At 44.7% G+C, this 20,487-nt stretch overlaps 1 protein-coding gene across 3 annotated transcripts in view; it reads left to right on the top strand.

The window, feature by feature from the left end:
* Positions 1-8,689: 8,689 nt before the first annotated feature.
* Positions 8,690-20,487, top strand: part of SPG21 (SPG21, maspardin) — a 29,099-nt gene continuing 17,301 nt past the window's right edge. For 2 of the 3 annotated variants that reach the window (XM_025390132.1, XM_025390134.1), the window contains exons 1-3: positions 8,690-8,971; positions 15,288-15,374; positions 19,661-19,822. In XM_025390132.1, the coding sequence (XP_025245917.1) occupies positions 15,312-15,374; positions 19,661-19,822 (225 nt within the window). In that variant the 5' untranslated portion in view covers positions 8,690-8,971; positions 15,288-15,311. Of the gene's footprint in view, positions 8,972-9,991; positions 10,301-11,648; positions 11,739-15,287; positions 15,375-19,660; positions 19,823-20,487 lie in introns of those variants that run through there. The other variant, XM_025390133.1, reaches the window with a different exon arrangement.

Below are 20,487 nucleotides of genomic sequence, written 5' to 3'. Positions count from 1 at the left end.
CTCTAACCAATTACCATTGTCCTTGCCAGATAGAACCTTTTGTGTCAGACCACAACTAGTCCTTAGCCAGACTGTGAGTCGAGGCCCACCTCATTCCATTGATTCCACTCTGCAGAAAAAGCAGCATAAGGGGCTGTGAAATTGGTCATCATGACTGGCACAGTTGGTATACCTAGGACTGTATGAAATATCTTTCATGCATCTGAAATCTTGAGGTAAGAGTGCAAGGCCCATCCTACAGTGCGCAGTTCCCCATCCAGGGAGCCTCAAGCTCATCCTGGAACTGGAGGATAAACACCAGGTATGGAAATGCCATCTTCAAGTTGGCAGCCCATTTCTTCAAGACAGTAAATGATGCACATCCCAGACAGGCATCAGGAAGCCATATGACTCGCTCTTTGTTCAGGCCCCTGTAGAAACCACAATTCAGTGTGACTGAGTAGCATTTCTCATCTGAACCAGAATCACCTGGAGTAGGTTCCTGGGCTCTAATACGAACATTGAGTCAGAATCTCTGCATCTGGGACTCTGCATTTTACCACACTCATCAAATAATTTTTCTGCTAGAGCAGTAATAGTTTTAACTAGCATAAGAGATGCATGTTAATCTGAGCTACGTGTTGGCCCAGAGTCCAGAGTCCTCCCAGGAAGGTAGAACACAGTCTACTTTATGCTTTAGTTGAAAGGATGTATTTGCAAATACATTGCCTCCTTATGCAAGATGCTTCTATTTTGGTTCTTGTCATTGCTGAAAAACATATGCTTCGCATCAGACTCAAAACCAAATTTTCTTGCTAGTTACTAGTTGAGTGACTCAGGACAAGTTGCTGAAAGTTTTAAAACTCATTTCTCAGTTTAAAAACATGTGTAATACCTGCCTTGCAGAATAGAAATACATCTGGGAAGTGCCTGGCATATAATAGACCCTCAATAAATGGTAGCTATTGTTGTCATCTGTGGTTAATATTATGTCAATGACTGGGCCATCAGGTGCCCAGACATTTAGTCAAACATTATTCTGGGTGTGTTTGTGAAGCTGCTTCTGGATGAGATGAACATTTGAATCACGTCAGGCATGGTGGCTCATGCCTATAATCCCAGCACTTTGGGAGGCTGAGGCAGGCAGCTCACTTGAGTCTAAGAGTTCAAGACCAGCCTGAGCAACATGGCAAAACCCTGTCTACAAAAAATACAAAAGTTAGCTAAGCATGGTGACGCATGCCTGTGGTCCCAGCTACTTGGGAGGCTGAGGTAGGAGGATTGCTTGAGCCCGGGAGGTCGAGGCTGCGGTGCAGTAAGATTGTGCCACTGCATTCCAGCCTGAATGACAGAGTGAGACCCTCTCTCAAAAACAAACCAAAACAAAAAACCCCACACATTTGAATCAATGGATTCAGTAAAGCTGATGGCCCCCCTAATGTGGATGAGCCTCATCCGGTCAGTTGAAGGCCTGAATAGAACAAAAAGGCTGAAAAAGAGGGAACTCCTCCAGCTTGACTGCCTTTGACCTGGGATATTGGTTTTTACCCTGCCTTTAGATTTGAACTGAAAATCAGTTCTTCATAGGTCTCCAGCCTGCTGGCTTTTTGGCTGGAACTATACTATCAGCTCTCCTGGGTCTCCAGTTTGCCAACTATAGATTTTGGGATTTAAACTCCATAATCACATGAGCCAATTCCATATAATAAATCTCTATATATGTATACACCCCGATGGTTCTGTTTCCCTGGAGAACGCTGACTGATACATCACCACAGTCAAATGCTACTATAATCCCTTCTTTGGGCCTACAACATTTTCTCCTCTGAATGGTAGCAACAGCTTGTAGAAGAAGATGCCTTTATTTATTTTGATTTCTTATTGACACATAATAATTGTATGTATTTATGGAGTACATTGTGATGCTTTGATATATATAATAATGTGAGGGGATCAGATCAATGTAATTAGATATCCGTCATCTCAAACATTTATCATTTCTTGTGCAGGAAACATTCAATATCCTCTCTTGTAGCTAGTTGAAAATACACATTGTTGTTAACTATGGTCATCCTACAGTGCTATACAACACTAGAACTTGTTCCTCTTATCTAGCTGTAGTTTTGCGTCCTTTAATAAATCTCTCTCTAACCCTTCTTTTCCCCTCCCCTTTCAGGCCTCTAATAACCTCTATGACTGCTTTTTACTTCTATGAGATCAGCTTCATTTAAGCTTCCATATATGAATGAGAACATACAGTGTTTAACTTTCTGTTCCTGGTTTCTTTCACTTATTTCTCCAGCTCGCCAACTGCAGATTTGGGGATTTAGCCTCCATAATCACGTGAGCCAATTCCTTGTAATAAATCTTTCTCTCTACATACACATCTTGATGGTTCTGTTTCTCTGGAGGACGCTGAGAAATATGTCCTACAGTTCCATTCATGTTACCTTGAATGGCAGGATTTCATTCTTTTTGTGGTTGACTAGTATTCCATTGTGTATATATACCTCATTTTCTTTATCCATCCATCAGTTGTTAGACACTTAGGTTGATTCTATATCCTGGCTATTGAGGCTACTGCTGCAGTAAACATGAGCATGCAGATGTCTCTTCGATATATTGATTTCCCTTTCTTTGGATGACTGCCCAGTAGTGGGATTGCTGAATCATATGGTAGCTCTATTTGCAGTTTTTACAGGAACTTTTATACTATTAGAAATGTCTTTAGACCAATAGGAGCAAAAGAATTTTCAAGTAGGGGAAGGATCTATATAACTCAAAATTTCTTTTTAGAGATGATGAAACAGGGGCCTAGCAACAGCTAGGTAGTGGTAATACTAGGATTAGAACCCGAAGACTACAGGAGATTTTGTTTTAAAGAAGGATTTGACTCTTCATTTGGTCTGGGGGACAAAAGAAACATTTCTGAGCATAAAATTGAGTTCTCGAGAATAGCTACCAAAAGGATGTTTGTTGCTTCATACTTTGTATTTAAGTCAGTTCAACCTATTTTCACCATTTTTCTTTATATTTATCAAACAATTTCAAGGTGAAAATATATGACTTTGAGGGGCAGAGTCTTAGAGCCAACAAAGCTAGCATGAGCCTAGCCCTGTCACTGATTGTAAACCTAGGCTGGTTACGGAGCCTCTCCATGTATTGCCCTATCCATGAAATTAAAATTGTACCTACTTTGCAAGTATTGTCATGAAGAATAGAAATAATATACTTGGCCAGCCGTGGTGGCTCACACCTACAATCCCAGCACTTTGGGAAGTCTAGGCGGGAGGATCACTTGAGGTCAGGAGTTCGAGACTAGCCTGCCAACATGGCAAAACCCTATCTCTACTAAAAATACAAAAATTAGCTGGGCATGGTGGTGCATGCCTGTAATCCCAGCCACTTAGGAGGCTGAGGCAGGAGAATCGCTTGAAGCCGGGAGGCAGAGGTTGCAGTGAGCCAAGATCAAGCCACTGCACTCCACCTTGGATGACAGAGTGAGACTCCATCTCAAAAACAAAACAAAACAAAACAAACAAACAAAAAAAACAGGAAAAGAAAAAAGAAATAAGTCATCTAGCACAGTGTCTGAAGAAATACAGTAGGTTCTCAATATCACTATTATTAGCTAGCATTTTTTGAGGGCTAGCCATGTGTGTAAGGACTTGACCTGGACTGTCCCATTTTATCTTTACAATAACCCAGTGAAGCAGGTACTGTTATTGATCTTCATTTTTCCAGAATTTTAAATAGTCAGTGGTGGAGCTGGAATGTATGCCCTGGTAACCTAGATTCCAGTCGGTGTGCCTAACCAATCTACTACCGCTGTGTGTCTATTTGCAAATATTTTTATCCTTGATTAGGGAATTTAATGTATTTGGCTTTGGTGCTCAGAAACAAAGAAATGGAAACACATGCCAATTGAATGCGCATTATATGCACGTACTATGCTAGACAATTTCAAAAATATTTTATTTTAGTTACTATTTCATCAGTCTTTTTTTTTTTTTTTTTTTTGAGACAGGATCTCACTACGTTGCCCAGGCTGGAGTGCAGTAGCTATTCATAGGCACAATCATCATGCACATAGCCTCAAATTCCTAGGCTCAAGTATCCTCCTGCCTCAACCTCCCAAATAGCTGGGACTACAAGTATGCACCACCCTGTCCAGCTAATCACTGTCTTTTTTTACCTCTAAGATTCATAAACTTTTCTAAGACACTACAGATAGAAGCTATTTTTTGTAGTAAAGAAGTGCAGCTCTCACTTTCCACTAATTTTTATTGCTGCTCTTCTTCGAGAAGGTAGATTATCCATTGTTATTTACGTTAATTATTTACATTGTTGAAACATTGAGATGCTAGGTTGGCAGATAATACAAAAAATGCGGTACCTTTGCTTAGAAACTTTTATTCTAAAAAGTAAATGGACAAACATGAACTTTTCTGAGAAATTAAAATACTGTTTCCATTAAATAAGCATTTTTGTGTGCAGGCTGTTTTGTTTCTGTTTTTGTTTTTCGTTTTTGTTTTTTTTTTTAGTTTGATTGGAAGCAAGAAGGAGGAGGAATATTATCAGAGAACGGCAGCTTTGAGGAAAGGCTGCTGTAAAGATTCTTTTTTTTTTTTTTGAGATGGAGTTTCACTCTTTTTGCCCAGGCTGGAGTGCAATGGTGTGATCTTGGCTCACCACAACCTCCGCCTCCCGGATTCAAGCGATTCTCCTGTCTCAGCCTCCCGAGTAGCTGGGATTACAGGCATGCGCCACCATCCCGGCTAATTTTGTATTTTTAGTAGAGACGGGGTTTCTCCATGTTGCTCAGGCTGGTCTTGAACTCCCGACGTCAGGTGATCCACCCGCCTCAACCTCCCAAAGTGCTGGGATTACAGGCGTGAGCCACCGCGCCCGGCTGTAAAGATTCTTTAACATATCTCTTATAAATTTATAAAATCTAAAATCTTAGAATTGGAAGGACCTTACAGATAATTTACTTTAACCTTGGCCTCACTTTACAGAGAAGGAAACCAGACCTAGCAGAGGAAATGTTTTGCTCAAGGATAAAACTCAGGTTTCTGAACTCCCAGATGACAACTAATACATTATTAATTACAAATAACTATATATAACTTCTCTTTGATAATGCCTTTAGGTAGTAACCTCTAATATAGCCACATCAGCATTTTTCCAAGCCAGTTCCTGAATACCCACTTCGTGTCTGATTCCTCCAATCCAGTGCAGTATACATTTTACATAGACTTGGTCTGGCAATGAGGAAACAGCATTCATTTTCAATCTTGGGTCTCAGCATAATTTGGTATATAACACTGCAGTCAACTGTACCCTGTAAAGCTTTAAAGGGATGGTATTCCAAGAATTAGTATTAGTATGAAAAACCAAGTGTTTTGTTTCTCTTTCACTTTTTTACACATCCATGGTTCCTGGGGGTAAAATAAAAGTTTTCAGTCTAATGGGTGCAGTGGAGGGAGGCATTCTAAGTGGAAGGAAGCGCATATACAAAAGCCTAGAGGCCTCCTGAGACATCAGGAGGTGTTTGGGGCCCTTCAAGCAGTTGGCACGACTAGAGCACATTGGCCCCACAGAGAGCTGAGTCAAGAGCCAGACCTGCTCTACTCTGCATACCTTGAACTTTAGCTTGAAGGCAGTGGGGAGTTATTGAAGGATTTATAGCAGAGGAATTACAGAAATATAGTTGCTTTTTATTATTATTATTATTTGAGACAGAGTCTTACTCTGTCACTCAGCCTGGAGTGCAGTGGCATGATCTCAGGTTACTGCAACTGCCGCCACCCAGGTGGGTTCAAGTGATTCTCCTGCCTCAGCCTCCTGAGTAGCTGGGATTACAGGTGTGCACCACCACCACCATACTCGGCTAATTTTTATATTTTTAGTAGAGATGGGAGTTTCGCCATGTTGGCCAGGCTGGTCTCAAACTCCTGACCTCAAGAGATCCACCCGCCTGGGCCTCCCTCAGTGCTGGGATTACAGGTATGAGCCACTGAGCCTGGCTGCTTTTGATTATTTTGATCAAACAGATAATATATGAATACATTTTAATATAAACTCAACTATTAAATCCAAAGTCAAAGTTCTTCACCACTCCCTCCATCCCCAGTTCCTTCCTCAGAGGTAATCACTCTGCTGCTTGGTACATATCTCTCCAAACATTTAAAAAAGTGCATTCACGGCCGGGCGCAGTGGCTCACGCCTGTAATCTCAGCACTTTGGAAGGCTGAGGCGGGCAGATCACGAGGTCAAGAGATCGAGACCATCCTCGCCAACATGGTGAAACCCCGTCTCTACTAAAAATACAAAAATTAGCTGGGTGTGGTGGCAGGCACCTGTAGACCCAGCTACTCAGGAGGTTGAGGCAGGAGAATTGCTTGAACCTGGGAGGTGGAGGTTGCAGTGAGCTGAGATGTGCCACTGCACTCCAGCCTGGCGATAGAGCAAGACTGTCTCGAAAAAAAAAAAAAAAAAAGAAAAAGAAAAAAAGTGCATTCAGTTATATATACACATGCAGAGAGATATTTCTGGATCTGGGATTATTTTGTGTGTTTTGAAACAAATATTATCCTGTGAAAAGATAAATTAAGAGGGACAGAGCTTGGGTTTGGGCAATTATGAGAGCCAGCTGACCATCTGTTTACTTTGATTGGTGTTCACAGCATATTTTGTGAACATTCCAGTTTTTCTGTGAGATTCTCACAGATAAATTGTGCTGTGGGAACCATTTGGCAGACCCCAGCGACAACAGCTGCAAATCCTTACAGCCATGTCCACCAGGTCAGCCTGCACTGGGACCTGCCTGAATCAAAAGTTTGCTGCCTGCATTTGTGCATTACAATTCGACTGGAATTCACAGATATTAAATGTTCTTTGTTGGGATTAGGAAATGGACAATGTGCTTGCCATGTGTTATGGAACAACTGAGGACACAAACATGACCATGGGTTCCCTTTCTGAAACAATTAAAACATTTATTGTTTTTGGATTGGTCTACATTGTAATAAAAGTTGATATGTAACAAAACATATCTACATAGTGTTTTTTTTTTATTATCAATTGTCAAGTTAAAGTTTACTACCACACTAACAGAACAATGACTTTTAACATACAGGCATATCCACAGATTAGGTCTCATTAAAGCTGTTACTAAGTGGGGGCTAGGGATGTGGGTTCTAAGGAATACAGTTTTAGGAATAAATGAGGAAATGTGGATAGATTTATTTATTCCACTAATTTATTCATTCAATACACTTTTTTGGTGGGGGTAGACGAGGTCTCTCACTTTGTCACCTAGGGTGTGGTGCAGTGGCTTCGACCTCTGAGCTTAACAGATTCTCCCATCTCAGCCTCCTGAGTAGCTGGGACTATAGGCGTGCGCCACCACGCCCAGCTAATTTTTGTATGTTTTTGTAGAGACACGGTCTCCCATGTTGCTCAGGCTGGTCTTGAACTCCTGGGCTCAAGCGATCCATCCACCTTGGCTTCTCAAAGTGCCGGGATTACAATCAATATACATTCAGTACCTATTGTTTATGCGCTAATCATGTGCTAACTCACTGGTTGAATCACTCTATTCCCTTTGCTCTAAATTGAAGCTTCGAGACCACCTGGGAAAATAGACAACTAATGTAATGAATATCCATAACCAGTTTCACAGACAACCAGTAGTTTGCAAGTTATTCCACCCATTGAACGATTCCAAATATTGGAGAAAAGGCCCCCAAGTTAAAATACTCCATGGAAACATGCTCTATACATCTATGTGGTGCTTACAATAAAAGATGACTTCCTGCAACTGACTTGCAACTCCGAAAGAAGTGATTTAGAGAAAAAAAAAGAAAGAAAGAAAAAGAAAAAGGTAAGTATGTCACCGTGCTCTTGGGAAATGCTTTTGGGATTTGTCCAAGTTCTAGAGTGGAACCCAAGGCTCCTGAGCCAGGGGACAGAAGTGATAATTAAGTAGGATGCAATTTAGTTGGAATCTTCCCTGACCTTAATCCCATAAACAGTTGCCTAGGTAAGAGCAAAGTCTACAGGCCCTAAAACAGGGTACAAGCTTCCCTAAAACATATTAGAGAGAATCACTTTCAACAGGACCTTGTTGCAGGATCCCTTAAAAAAATTCAAAACAAGGAGATTTACATGTTATTCACCTTATCATAATTTCAGAAATATTTTACTAAAAAAAAAAGAGTCGTGACGTCTGCAACACCTTAAGAACAATGATTATAAGTGTATTAATATTCTCTCTGATTTTAAGGGAAAAATGATGAAGGAACAGGAAGATAGGTGGGCGTACGTTCCCAGAAATCCCCAGAACGTCAAAAGGGAAGTGGGGACTTTGAGTGGAAGACTAACGGAGAGCGTCTACGGTTGTGCCAAAGGAAAAAAAATGTTCCTAAGAAAAGAGTATACAAAGTTCTGTTCACCAAAGCCTGGAACCCAAAGGTGTCCCTCCAAAGTTGTAAACGCGAACTGAAAGCAGAAGCAGGTCCCAAGGGGCCAGGGGCCAGGCGCCCCCTTCTCCTGGGTACGCAGGTCAGACAGGAGAACTAGGGCTGACCCACAGGTAATTCAGCCCTCTCCCAACGCCCGCCGCCGCCGAGGATCCCACGGAGCCGCCTCCCGCTCCCGTCGCCGTGGCGACCGCCGGAGCCACGCAGCACCGCCCCTTCCTCGCGACGTGGCCCCGCCCCCTCAGAACCCGGAAGCGGGAGTCTCGCGCCCGCTGAGCGGCGGTTCGGAAGTGGGGAGCGCGCCGGCCCGAGCTCGCTCGGCCACGGGCCCCGCCCCTCAGAGGCCGGCCTCCTGCTCTCTCTGCACGGCCTGCTGCGCCCGCGAGTCCCGAGCTCTCGGTCGCCCGCCCCGACTGGGGCCCAGCCGCCTCCACGGCCCGCGCTCGTACTGGAGCGAAGAGCGGCCTCTGGAAGGAGGGGAAGGGACGTGGGGGCGGCCACGGCAGGTGAGGGTGGGCGAAGCCCTGGGAAGCGGCTGGGTGTGCGGTATGCGGGGTTGTAGGTGTGTGTATGGCGCGTGGCTGCTTTGGTTGGTGTGACTTTGTGAGTATGTTCTGAGTGGGCCGGTCCATGTGACCACTCACGTGATCACGTGCCCTTGTGAGTGTGTGTCTGGGGCCGAGTGTGGGCTGTGGGGTGGTCGGTGTGCTTGCGACCCTGCCTTTGTGTGGCTGTCACCGGTGGGACTGGCAGGGAGCTGTGTATGAGTCTCCAGCGGGAGGTGGGGGCGGCAGAGGGCTTAACCGGGGCATCCTCCTGTAAACCCATCCTCGGGCTACACGACTGCAGCCCAGGGACATTTTTTTTTTTCTCAGCAAACTTTTAAGAATTCTGAGCAGAGGTCAGTAATTTTGGAGACAGCACCTCGGCCTGAAAGTGACAGATGTCTTTGTTGTTGCTGAGTGTGGGCCAGGCGTGAGGTTTGTGAACGGGGAATGAGGAACAGAGCGGGACCGGAGTGTCTCATTTTTCCTCTTCTCGTTTTCCTGAGGAGTTATAAGTTAGACATTTATGCTGCTTCCTTTGTCTCCACCTACACTGGTTCAGCTCCTTTTGGCACAAAGATTCAACAAATTGAGGAGTAACTTTTTTTTTTTTTAATTTTTTTTTTTTTTTTTTTGAGACGGAGTCTCGCTCTGTCACCCAGGCCGGAGTGCAGTGGCCGGATCTCAGCTCACTGCAAGCTCCGCCTCCCAGGTTTACGCCATTCTCCTGCCTCAGCCTCCTGAGTAGCTGGGACCACAGGCGCCCGCCACCTCGCCCGGCTAGTTTTTTTTGTATTTTTTAGTAGAGACGGGGTTTCACCGTGTTAGCCAGGATGGTCTCGATCTCCTGACCTCGTGATCCGCCCGTCTCAGCCTCCCAAAGTGCTGGGATTACAGGCTTGAGCCACCGCGCCCGGCCGGCTTTGAGTCGGAGTCTCGCGCTGTCATCCAGGCTGGAGTGCGGTCGCCCGATCCCGGCTCACTGCAAGCTCTGTCTCCCGGGTTCACGCCATTCTCCTGCCTCAGCCTCCCAAGTAACTGGGACTACAGGCGCCCGCCACCACGCCCGGCTAATTTTTTGTATTTTCAGTAGAGAGGGGATATCACCGTGTTAGCCAGGATGGTCTCGATCTCCTGACATCGTGATCCGCCCGCCTTGGCCTCCCAAAGTGCTGGGATTACTAGGCGTGAGCCACTGCGCCCAGCCACTGAGGAGTAACTTAATAAGCTGTGTCCAAATTCCAAAAGCTTTTATACCAAGAGCGTGAGAAGAGATGTCACAGATGTTAGGTAGGCAGCTTTTCCTCCTGTAAGGTTTAGAGATAATGCAATGAAGAAAAGAGGGATAGCTCTCCCCTGAAGAGATCTAAGAAAAGGATAGCTGTGTACTTCTGTGGTGAGGGATGGAGAGGTGCATTAAAAAGCCAGTTGCATCGCCCAGAGACTCTCCGCTTCTAATATTTTGTCATGGCTAATATTTATAATCACAGATTGTCCATAATGCACGTCAACTATAGATTGAAATAAAGTAGCAGAAACCTCTGACTAGTTATGCTGGTTATGTGACTTAAACATTGATAAAGGTGATTTTGTTGACTTTAAAGTGGCAGGTTCTGTTGAAGCCCTGAGCGATAGGGGCATAGTCACAACTGGCAGGTTTTTTTGTTTGTTTGTTTTTTGAGACAGAGTCTCACTCTGTCACTCAGGCTGGAGTGCAGTGGTGCGATCTCAGCTCACTGCAACCTCCGTCACCCAGGTTCAAGCTCTCCTGCCTTAGCCTCCTAAGTAGCTGGGATTACAGGCGCCCATTACCACGCCCAGCTAATTTGTTTTTTTTGTTGTTGTTGTTGTTTTGTTTGTTTTTTTGAGATGGAGTTTCGCTCTCATTGCCCAGGCTGGAGTGCGATGATGCGATCTCGGCTCACCGCAACCTCTGCCTCCCGGGTTCAAGTGATTCTTCTGTCTCAGCTTCCTGCTTAGCTGGGATTACAGGGATGCGCCACCAAGCCCGGCTAATTTTGTGTTTTTGGTAGAGACGGGGCTGCACCGTGTTGGCCAGGCTGGTCTCAAACTCCTGACCTCAGGTGATCCACCCGCCTCAGCCTCCCAAAGTGCTGGGATTATAGGCGTGAGCCACTGCACCCAGCCACAACTGGCAGTTTTTATTGTCCAGCAGCACAAGGGCCAGAGAAGACAGGGAGTCCACAGCACACCCTGAAGAGGGGTTTCCTTAGGCAAGATTGAGGCTAATACTGTGGTCCTTTTCCCACCAGCATGAACAGGTGCTTTTGTTTTTGTGAGGAACAAAATCATGAGAGATCAAATCAGTTTTGAGCTCATGATCCACATTCATTCTTATTCAGTACTGACCAGTTTGGTCACAATCTCAGTTAACCTTTGCCATATACAGAATATTCCTGTTATGACTTGGAAAAGTATACCCCCTTGGTGGATGAAAGAGAGCTAGGAGAACAAACTTTCCTATTCATACCACTCACAGCTGCTTTCCCTTTGCAGCAGTGATCTTTTTTTCCTTAGACGTCAGTTGGTCAGATGCAACATTTGGTATCCATTTTACCTTTCGTGTACTGCCAAACTAGCGCAAGTGTTAAAATTACTTGTCTCTACAGAAATTTAGTCACAGAGGAGTGGAGTCTCTCCATCTTGTAAGATTACTTTTAACACGTTGGCATAGTGAAGTGGTTGTGAATTATTCTGAAGACTGTTGGTAAGGAACATCTTTCTATTTACTGCTATGGGAAAGAAGAGGATGACCACGTGAATATGTGTGCCTGTGTCTGTGTGTATTTGTATGGTGGTTTGGTTTGTGCATTGCAACTGATTCCAAAGCTATGAATGTTTTATTTTATCCCGTTTTGTGACTCTAGAAGCACACTTTCTGGCTTTAGTTAGCTAAGGTGTTTTATAAATCTGTTAAGTAGATGTTATTTGCTAAACATGTTTTTTATTTTCCCTCCTTTAGAGTAGATTGTTTCTAATAATGCAGTACCAGGAAATGTCTCCATTAAGAAGTATTTAGATGATATAGGAGTATTTCAAGTCTGTCCAGGTAGAAAATATTCCAGAATTAAGTATATGTGCTAGTTGCTTTCAATTAAAAGTTATAATCAGTTTAGAAAAAGCCTATACTTAAAATGGCTTAGATTTTTTTTTTTTTTTTTTGAGACGGACTCTCACTCTGTCACCCAGGCTGGAGTGCAATCTTGGCTCACTGCAACCTCCGCCTCCTGGGTTCAAGCGATTCTCCTGCCTCAGCCTCACGAGTAGTTGGGATTACAGGCGGCCACCGCCATGCCTGGCTAATTTTTTTTGTATTTTTAGTAGAGACGAGGTTTCGCCATGTTGGTCAGACTGGTCTTGAACTCCTGATCTCAGGTGATCCACCTGCCTCAGCCTCCCAAAATGCTGGGATTACAGGCGTGAGCCACCGTGCCTGGCAAAACTTTTTAACATATTTTTTTTTGTTTTTTTGAGATGGAGTCTCGCTTTGTCACCCAGGCTGGAGTGCAGTGGAACGATCTTGGCTCACCACAACCTCTGCCTCCTGGGTTCAAGTGATTCTCCTGCTTCAACCTCCCAAGTAGCTGGGACTACAGGCGCATGCCACCACGCCAGGCTAATTTTTGTATTTTTAGTAGAGACAGGGTTTCACTATCTTGGCCAGGCTGGTCTTGAACTCCTGACCTCGTGATCCGCCCACCTCAGCCTCCCAAAATGCTGGGATTACAGGCGTGAGCCACTGTGCCTGGCCTTAACATATTAATATTTAAGATAAAATGGATATACAAAGAATTATTTTCTTTATTTCAGTATGAATAACTATCTGTGCGCACTAAGTTTCAGTGTAAGACTGGATGATGATTTTCTTAGTACTTTGAAGCAACTTATGATTTTAACAAACTTCTCTAAAATTACCATCTTAGCTTTGAGAGGAGAGACCATTATCACAATGTCAAGGTTGTAAATCAAGTTTAGTGTTGGAATGTCTACATCTGCTGTCTCCTCGGGGTTCAGCTTAGTATGTCTCCAAGGTCACAGTTGAGTCTACTGAGGGTTCTGTGTTCCTGAGGGAGCAGATCTCGAGGGCCACCAAGGAAGAGTTCCATTGAGTTTAGAATCCCTGTTCCTTGCCAGTCCAGAGAACTCCCTCTAAAACAACAGTTCAGAGTCAGCCCGGGAGTTAGGTCCTGGAGTCTCAACCTCATGTTAGCCGTGCTAGGATCAAGGCTTGCTCTTGAGGTAGAGGAAGTGGTACAAAGCAAATATTTGAATTCTTCCTGGTGGAATTTCCTCACTTGGCAATAAGAGTCTGCAACAGGGAACTATAATTTCAGTTTCCTGTTATGACATAGCACAGATGCCTGAGCAAAGAGGGGCAGCCTTTTAGTTGAGGATGTTGAGCTAGACCAAAGCTCACAGATGCCAGGGTTAGGAGGATGGCCCAGTTCATTCTTCTTAGAATGTAGTTATTCATTTCATCAACAGATAATGCCTGCTATGTGCCAAGCACTGATCTGAGCTTTGGGGACACAGTAGTAACATAGTCATAGATGAGAAAACAAACTCCAAAAGGATCAAGACTTATCTAAGGTCACAGAGCTATGAAAACCAGAAGTCACTAAGCTCACAACAAAAGACTACACATTTTTTCCTAAAGGTGAATGTTTCATTTTGTTGCTACTTACAGTGCCTTCAGGTTTACATTATGGATCTTTCAGAGGACCTTGTGTAACTTTTAATCATGTCCATATGAGTGACAAATTTGTCTGTATTTTGTATTAAGAACTACATGTAGGCCGGGCATGGTGGCTTATGCCTGTAATCCCAGCACTTTGGGAGGCCAAAGATCATGAGGTGGATGGATCATGAGGTCAGGAGCTCAAGACCAGCCTGGCCAAGATGGTGAAACCCTGTCTCTACTAAAAGTACAAAAAATTAGCCGAGCGCGGTGGCAAGAGCCTTTAATCCCAGCCACTCGGGAGGCTGAGGCAGGAGAATCGCTTGAACTCGGAGGGCGGAGGTTGCAGTGAGCCAAGATCGCGCCACTGCACTCCAGCCTGGGCGACAGAGTGAGACTCTGTCTCAAAAAAAAAAAAAAAAGGAACTACATGTGAAGTTCTAGTTATGTGCAATTACAGTTAGATTTATGGTGTATTGTGAATTTATCAGGAAGCAGGCTTAATTTAAAGTTCTTTCTCTAGGCTGGGTGTGGTGGCTCACACCTGTAATCCCAGCACTTTGGGAAGTGAGATGGGAGGATTGCTTGAGCCCAGGAATTCGAGACCAGTGTGGGCAACATAGGGAGGCCCCCATCTCTACAAAAAATACAAAATTCGCCTGTCATGGTGGTGTGCACCCATTGTCTCAGCTACTCAGGAGGCTGAGGTTGGGGTAATTGCTTGAGCCTCAGAGGTCAAGGCTGCAGTGAGCTGTGATTGTGCCACTGAACTGCAGCCTGGACAACAGAGCAAGACTCTGTCTCAAAAATTAAAAAAGTCAAAAAACATCAACTCCTTTCTCTAGCATGGACTATCCCTATAATCAGACAGGAGCATCTTTATTAAAGGGATTCTTAAGGTAATGTCAAAAGATAGCTGATGGTATTGCAGTTGAGAACTAAGTTAGGAAGTATGGTGTCAGAAAAGGCTGTCTCACATCTGGTCCTAGCATTGCCATGTGATCTCGGGTAAGTCATTTAAATTTTCTAGACCAGATTCCTTTTCTGGAAGAACTAAAAGCGTTGGAATAATTTCTTTAAAAGCTCTTCTGGTAGCCCAGAACGGTGGCTCACTCCTGTAATCCCAGCACTTTAGGAGGCTGAGGTGGGTGGATCACCTGAGGTCAGGAGTTCGAGACCAGCCTGGTCAACATGGTGAACCCCCATCTCTACTGAAAATACAAAAATTAGTTGGGTGTGGTGGTGGGCACCTGTAGTCCCAGATACTCAGGAGGCTGAGGCAGGAGAATCACTTGAATCCCAGGAGGTGGAGGATGCAGTGAGCCGAGATCGCACCACTGCACTCCAGCCTGGGCAACAAGAGTGAGACTGTCTCAAAAAAAAAAAGCGCCTTTCTGATTCTGTGATTGTAGTATTTCACCAAATTGTTTTTCTGTAGTTTGAGTATATACTGAAAAATAGGCAGTTTCCTTGGTTTTCTTCTTTAAAATATTATTGGTATAGCTAGATCAGACTCTACATTTAGTTCTGATGTAAACATGAATTCTTGACATGAAATATCACATGCTTTTATTTCAGGATTAACCTCCATTTCAGCTAATCATGGGAGAGATTAAAGTCTCTCCTGATTATAATTGGTTTAGAGGTACAGTTCCCCTTAAAAAGGTATGTATGGTTTTACTATACCTCTTATTTGCAAAATCTTGTATTGTTTTTGTGTGTGATCTAGATGTCATGTCTTAGTAGTGTTTGAGAGGAAAGGTTACTGCCAAGTTTCATGACTCTGGGTTGCAGAGGATGAAGTTCACCCCTTCCCTGTCACGTACAGTCAACTTTTGAGACTCATTTTAGAGTGAAAGCAGGTATAACTGTAGTCATTTTTATTTATTTATTATTTATTTATTTTTATTTATTTTTGAGATGGAGTCTCGCTCTGCCGCCCAGACTGGAGTGCAGTGTACTGCGTGATCTTAGCTCACTGCAACCTCTGCTTCCCAGGTTCAAGCGATTCTCCTGCCTCAGCCTCCCAAGTAGCTGGGATTACAGGCATGGGCTGCCACACTCAGCTAATTTTGTATTTTTAGGAGAGGCAGAGTTTCACCATGTTGGCCAGGCTGGTCTCGAACTCCTGACCACAACTCCTCCACCCGCCTTGGCCTCCCAAAGTGCTGAGATTACAGGCGTGAGCCACCGCGCCCAGCCTGTACTCATTTTTTACAATTGCTTTTATATATACAAGCAAGCAGGTATGTATGTACTCTTCTATATAGTTTAGTGGAAAGTTTATAGCAACTATATAGTAAGTACAGTCAGATTATATTCCTGTTCCTCAGATTTAAGAATGGGGTCACGTTATAGAGCTTCTGTTTGCAGTGACATACTCATTCTGCCACAGTCATCTTCTGGAAGCTTTATTTTCCTGGGATGTTTGAAAGTCCTAAATACTTATATTGCCATTGAGTATTGACTCTGCTTCCCAAATTAATCCCAGAGTTTGGGGATCACACTAGACAAAGGCAATTCAAGTCACTGAGTAGAGTAAAACCATTGCTGATTCCCTTGCAGAAGTGTTAGAATCCAGTGATCTTAAGATCTTTTGTAGCTGTTTGTGATGGCTCATGCCTGTAATCCTAGCACTTTAGAGACCTAGGAGGATCACTTGAGGCCAGGAGTTTGAGACCAGTCTGGGCAACATAGTGAAACCCTGTCTCTATAAAAAGATGAAAAAATTAACCAGGTGTGGTGCTATGCACCTATAATTCCAGCACTTTGGAAGGCGGAGGCAGGAGGATTGTTTGAGCCTAGGAATTTGAGACCAGCCTGGGCAATGTGACGTGACCCTTTCTCTACAAAAACTAGAAAAAATTAACTGGGCATGTTGGTGCACGCCTATAGTCCCAGATACTCAAGAGGCTGAGATGGGAGGATTGCTTAAGCCCAGGAAGTCAAGGCTGCAGTGAGCTGTGATCGTGCCACTGCACTCCAGCCTGGGTGACAGAGCCAGACCCTGTCTTGAAAAAAAAAAGCAAAAAAGTGAGTGGCAAAATGTACAGGGCAAAAACATGAGCATGAGATACATTATCACCATCTGTGACCTGCGGAAGTCCAAAGGGGAACTGTGAGGCCTCTATGGACTTTGCCTTGCTCCATTTGTCTGCTCCTAGTGATGCCAGTGAGTGACCCTGGTTAGTGTGCTGCCATGCACACAGTGACACTGTGGAGTCCATAGCCCTGCTAGTGAGGAGCTCTCAGAAAACACAGCCTGGAGGCCTTGAGTTTTTTAATATAAAAGTAGAACAAATACTGATTTGCATTGTCAAATGTTCAAGCAGTTAATGTACTTTTCTAAATACCACCAAAAGTCAGAGAAAACAAAAATTAAACTAGGATGCAGTGAATAATAATAATAACTAATACTTCTAGGACACTTAACATTTGCCAGACTCTGCTGAGCACTTGACTTGCCTCAGCTTGCCTTTTTTTTCTTTCCTTTTTCTTTTTTTTTTTTTTTTTTTTTTGAGACAGAGTCTCACTCTGTTGCCCAGGCTAGAGTGCAGTGGCGCTATCTCGGCTCACTGCAAGCTCCGCCTCCCGGGTTCACGCCATTCTCCCACCTCAGCCTCCGGAGTAGCTGAGACTAGAGGCGCCCGCCACCGCGCCCGGCTAATTTTTTTTTTGTATTTTTAGTAGAGATGGGGTTTCACCGTGTTAGCCAGGATGGTCTCGATCTGCTGACCTCGTGATCCGCCCGTCTCGGCCTCCCAAAATGCTGGGATTACAGGCTTGAGCCACCGCGCCTGGCCTCCTTTTTCTTTTTTTTTTTTAAAGAGAGAGGATCTCTCCCTCTGTTGCTCAGGCTGGAGTGTTGTTGTATTTTTATTTTTTTATTTATTTATTTATTTTAAAGAGACAGGATCTGGGCTGGGCACAGTGGCTCATGCCTGTAATCCCAGCACTTTGGGAGGCCAAGGCAGGTGGATCATGAGGTCAGGAGTTCAAGACCAGCCTAACCAATATGGTGAAACCCTGTCTCAACTAAAAGTACAAAAAATTAGCTGGGCATGGGAGCACGTGCCTGTAATCTCAGCTACTTGGGAGGCTGAGGCAGGAGAATTGCTTGAACCTGGGAGGCAGAGGTTGCAGTGAGCCGAGATCGTGCCGCTGCACTCCAGCCTGGGCTACAGAGTGAGACTCCATCTCAAAAAAAAAAAAAAAGAAAAAAAGAGAGAGAGACAGGATCTCCCTCTGTTGCTTGGGCTGGAGTGTTGTGCGATCATATAGCTCAATGCAGCCTTGAACTCCTGGGCTCAAGCAATTGTTGTGTCTCAGCCTCTCAGGTAGCTGGGACTATAGGTGTGTACCATCGCACCTGGTTAATTTTTTCATTTTTTGTAGAGATGGGGATCTCACTATGTTGCCCAGGTTGGTCTCAAACTCCTGGCCTCAAGCAGTCCTGCCTTTTGCCTCCCAAAACACTGAGATTACAGGCGTGAGCCATCACGCCTGGCCCTCAGCACATTGTTTTCTTTCTTCCTTTTTTTTTTTTTTTTTTTAAGACAGAGTCTTGCTCTGTTGTCCAGGCTGGAGCCCGATCTCAGCTTACTGCAACCTCCGCCTCCCAGGTTCAAGTGATTCTTTTGCCTCAGCTTCCCCAGTAGCTGGGATTAAAGGCATGTGCCACCATACCCAGCTAATGTTTGTATTTTTAGTAGAGACAAGGTTTCACCATGTTGGCCAGGCTGGTCGCAAACTCCTGACCTCAGGTAATCTGCCTGCCTTGACCTCCCAAAGTGCTAAGATTATAGGCGTGAGCCACCATGCCTGGCCCCCTCAGCTCTTCCAGTGCTCATTATTTCCCTGTCATGTTGGGTCAAGAACCACTCCATCAGGAAGGTTTCTGATTACCTTCCTCCTTCCTACCCGCTTTTCACCAAAAAGCCAGTTTCTCTCTGTGCCACTCCCTAACCCCTACTGGTTTGACGTATTCTCCCAGGAGAGTGACACATAGACCTGCCTCGTTCCCCTTCTGTAGCAGAGTCTCCCCCACAACTCCCCAAAGGCTTGGTTTAGAGAGGCTCCTGAAGCATCTCCTGAGCTGGTGCTGTCTCTACCCACCTATCCAGATGGATAGAGACACGAGCTAGGAGCCTTGTCTCCCCATCAGCTCCCCTGTTCATACTCTGACCCTGCACATCCCAGCCAGTCCTCTGGGTCAGCACTGCAGAATGACTGCAGACTGCCCTCCTTGTACAGACACATTCTTAAACACACACACAACCAGAAATGTGGGAAGAAATAAGATGCCTTGTACAGAGTTCACTGTTTAATGTTAAGCAAAATAGATTTCTTCCTATTGTTGTGGATGGATGGGAAAGGTAGAAACTGAGGGAAGCAGCCAGGTGTGGTGGCTCACGCCGGTAATCTTAGCACTTTGGGAGGCTGATGCAGGCAGATCACCTGAGGTCAGAAGTTCAAGACCATCCTGGCCAACGTGGGGAAACCCTGTCTCTAATAGAAATACAAAAATTAGCTGGGTGTGGTGGCACATGCCTATAATCCCAACTACGTTGGAGGCTAAGGCACAAGAATCGCTTGAACCTGGGAGGTGGAGGTTGCGGTGAGCCAAGATCACGCCACTGCACTCTAACCTGGGCGACAGAGCGAGACTCTGTCTCAAAAAAAGAAAAAGGGTGGGGGGGAAGAAACAGAGAAGCAGCAGCCCTCTGGAAGATTATAAAGTAGTTCTAAGTAGTTCTGTGGAATATTTAGCCCTGAGGAAAGAAAAGGAGACTAGAGGAGTCTGTCATGCATGCTAATCTGGTGTGAGCTTCAGGTTACCTTGTAACAAACAAGGCAGTAGTGTTAAAATTGTCAGTGAAATGACAGTGTAAAATAACATAAAAAGTGAATTTATAAGATTTTCCACTCTTTCCTTTTAAATTTCCCTCCAGATTATCGTAGATGATGATGACAGTAAGATATGGTCGCTCTATGACGCAGGCCCCCGAAGTATCAGGTGTCCTCTCATATTCCTGCCCCCTGTCAGTGGAACTGCAGATGTCTTTTTCCGGCAGATTTTGGCTCTGACTGGATGGGGTTACCGGGTTATCGCTGTAAGTATTACTGATTCAGTATTAAAATGTAGACCGACGTTTTGTGGGTTTGTGTGTGTGTGTGTGTGTGCGCTTCTGTCTCTGATCAGCTATAGTAATAGGCACAGTTTGTTTGTTTGTTTGTTTGTTTGTTTGTTTGTTTGTTGAGACGGAGTCTCACTCTGTCGCCTAGGGCTGGAGTGCAGTGGCGCGATCTCAGCTCACTGCAACCTCCGTCTCCCAGGTTCAAGCAATTCTCCTGCCTCAGCCTCCTGAGTAGCTGGGATTACAGGTGCCTGTCACTATGCCCAGCTAATTTTTTGTATTTTTAGTAGAGACGGGGTTTCGCCATGTTGGCCAGGCTGGTCTCGAACTCCTGACCTCATGATTCACCTGCCTCAGCCTTACAAAGTGCTGAGATTCCAGCCATGAGCCACTGCGCCCGGCCGGGCAGTTTTTTTTAATTGAGGAAAGATATTGTTTGCCTATTTTAATATGTGAGATGAAGCCTTTTGAAGGAGGCTGGTGTGAGTCCACAGTCACACAGAGATTCAGAAGGAACAAACCTCTATTGGCAGCCTCTCCATGCCCAGCGTTTATGTGCATTCTCTTCTGATACCCTTCTCTCAACTCAGAGTGGTTGGAAGTGTTGTCCTTGTTTACAGATGAAGAAACTGAGGTCTGGC

This window comes from Theropithecus gelada, chromosome 7a (genome assembly GCF_003255815.1).
Source record: "Theropithecus gelada isolate Dixy chromosome 7a, Tgel_1.0, whole genome shotgun sequence".
Classification (NCBI taxonomy): Eukaryota; Metazoa; Chordata; class Mammalia; order Primates; family Cercopithecidae; genus Theropithecus; species Theropithecus gelada.
This window is presented reverse-complemented; position numbering and strand designations above follow the sequence as displayed.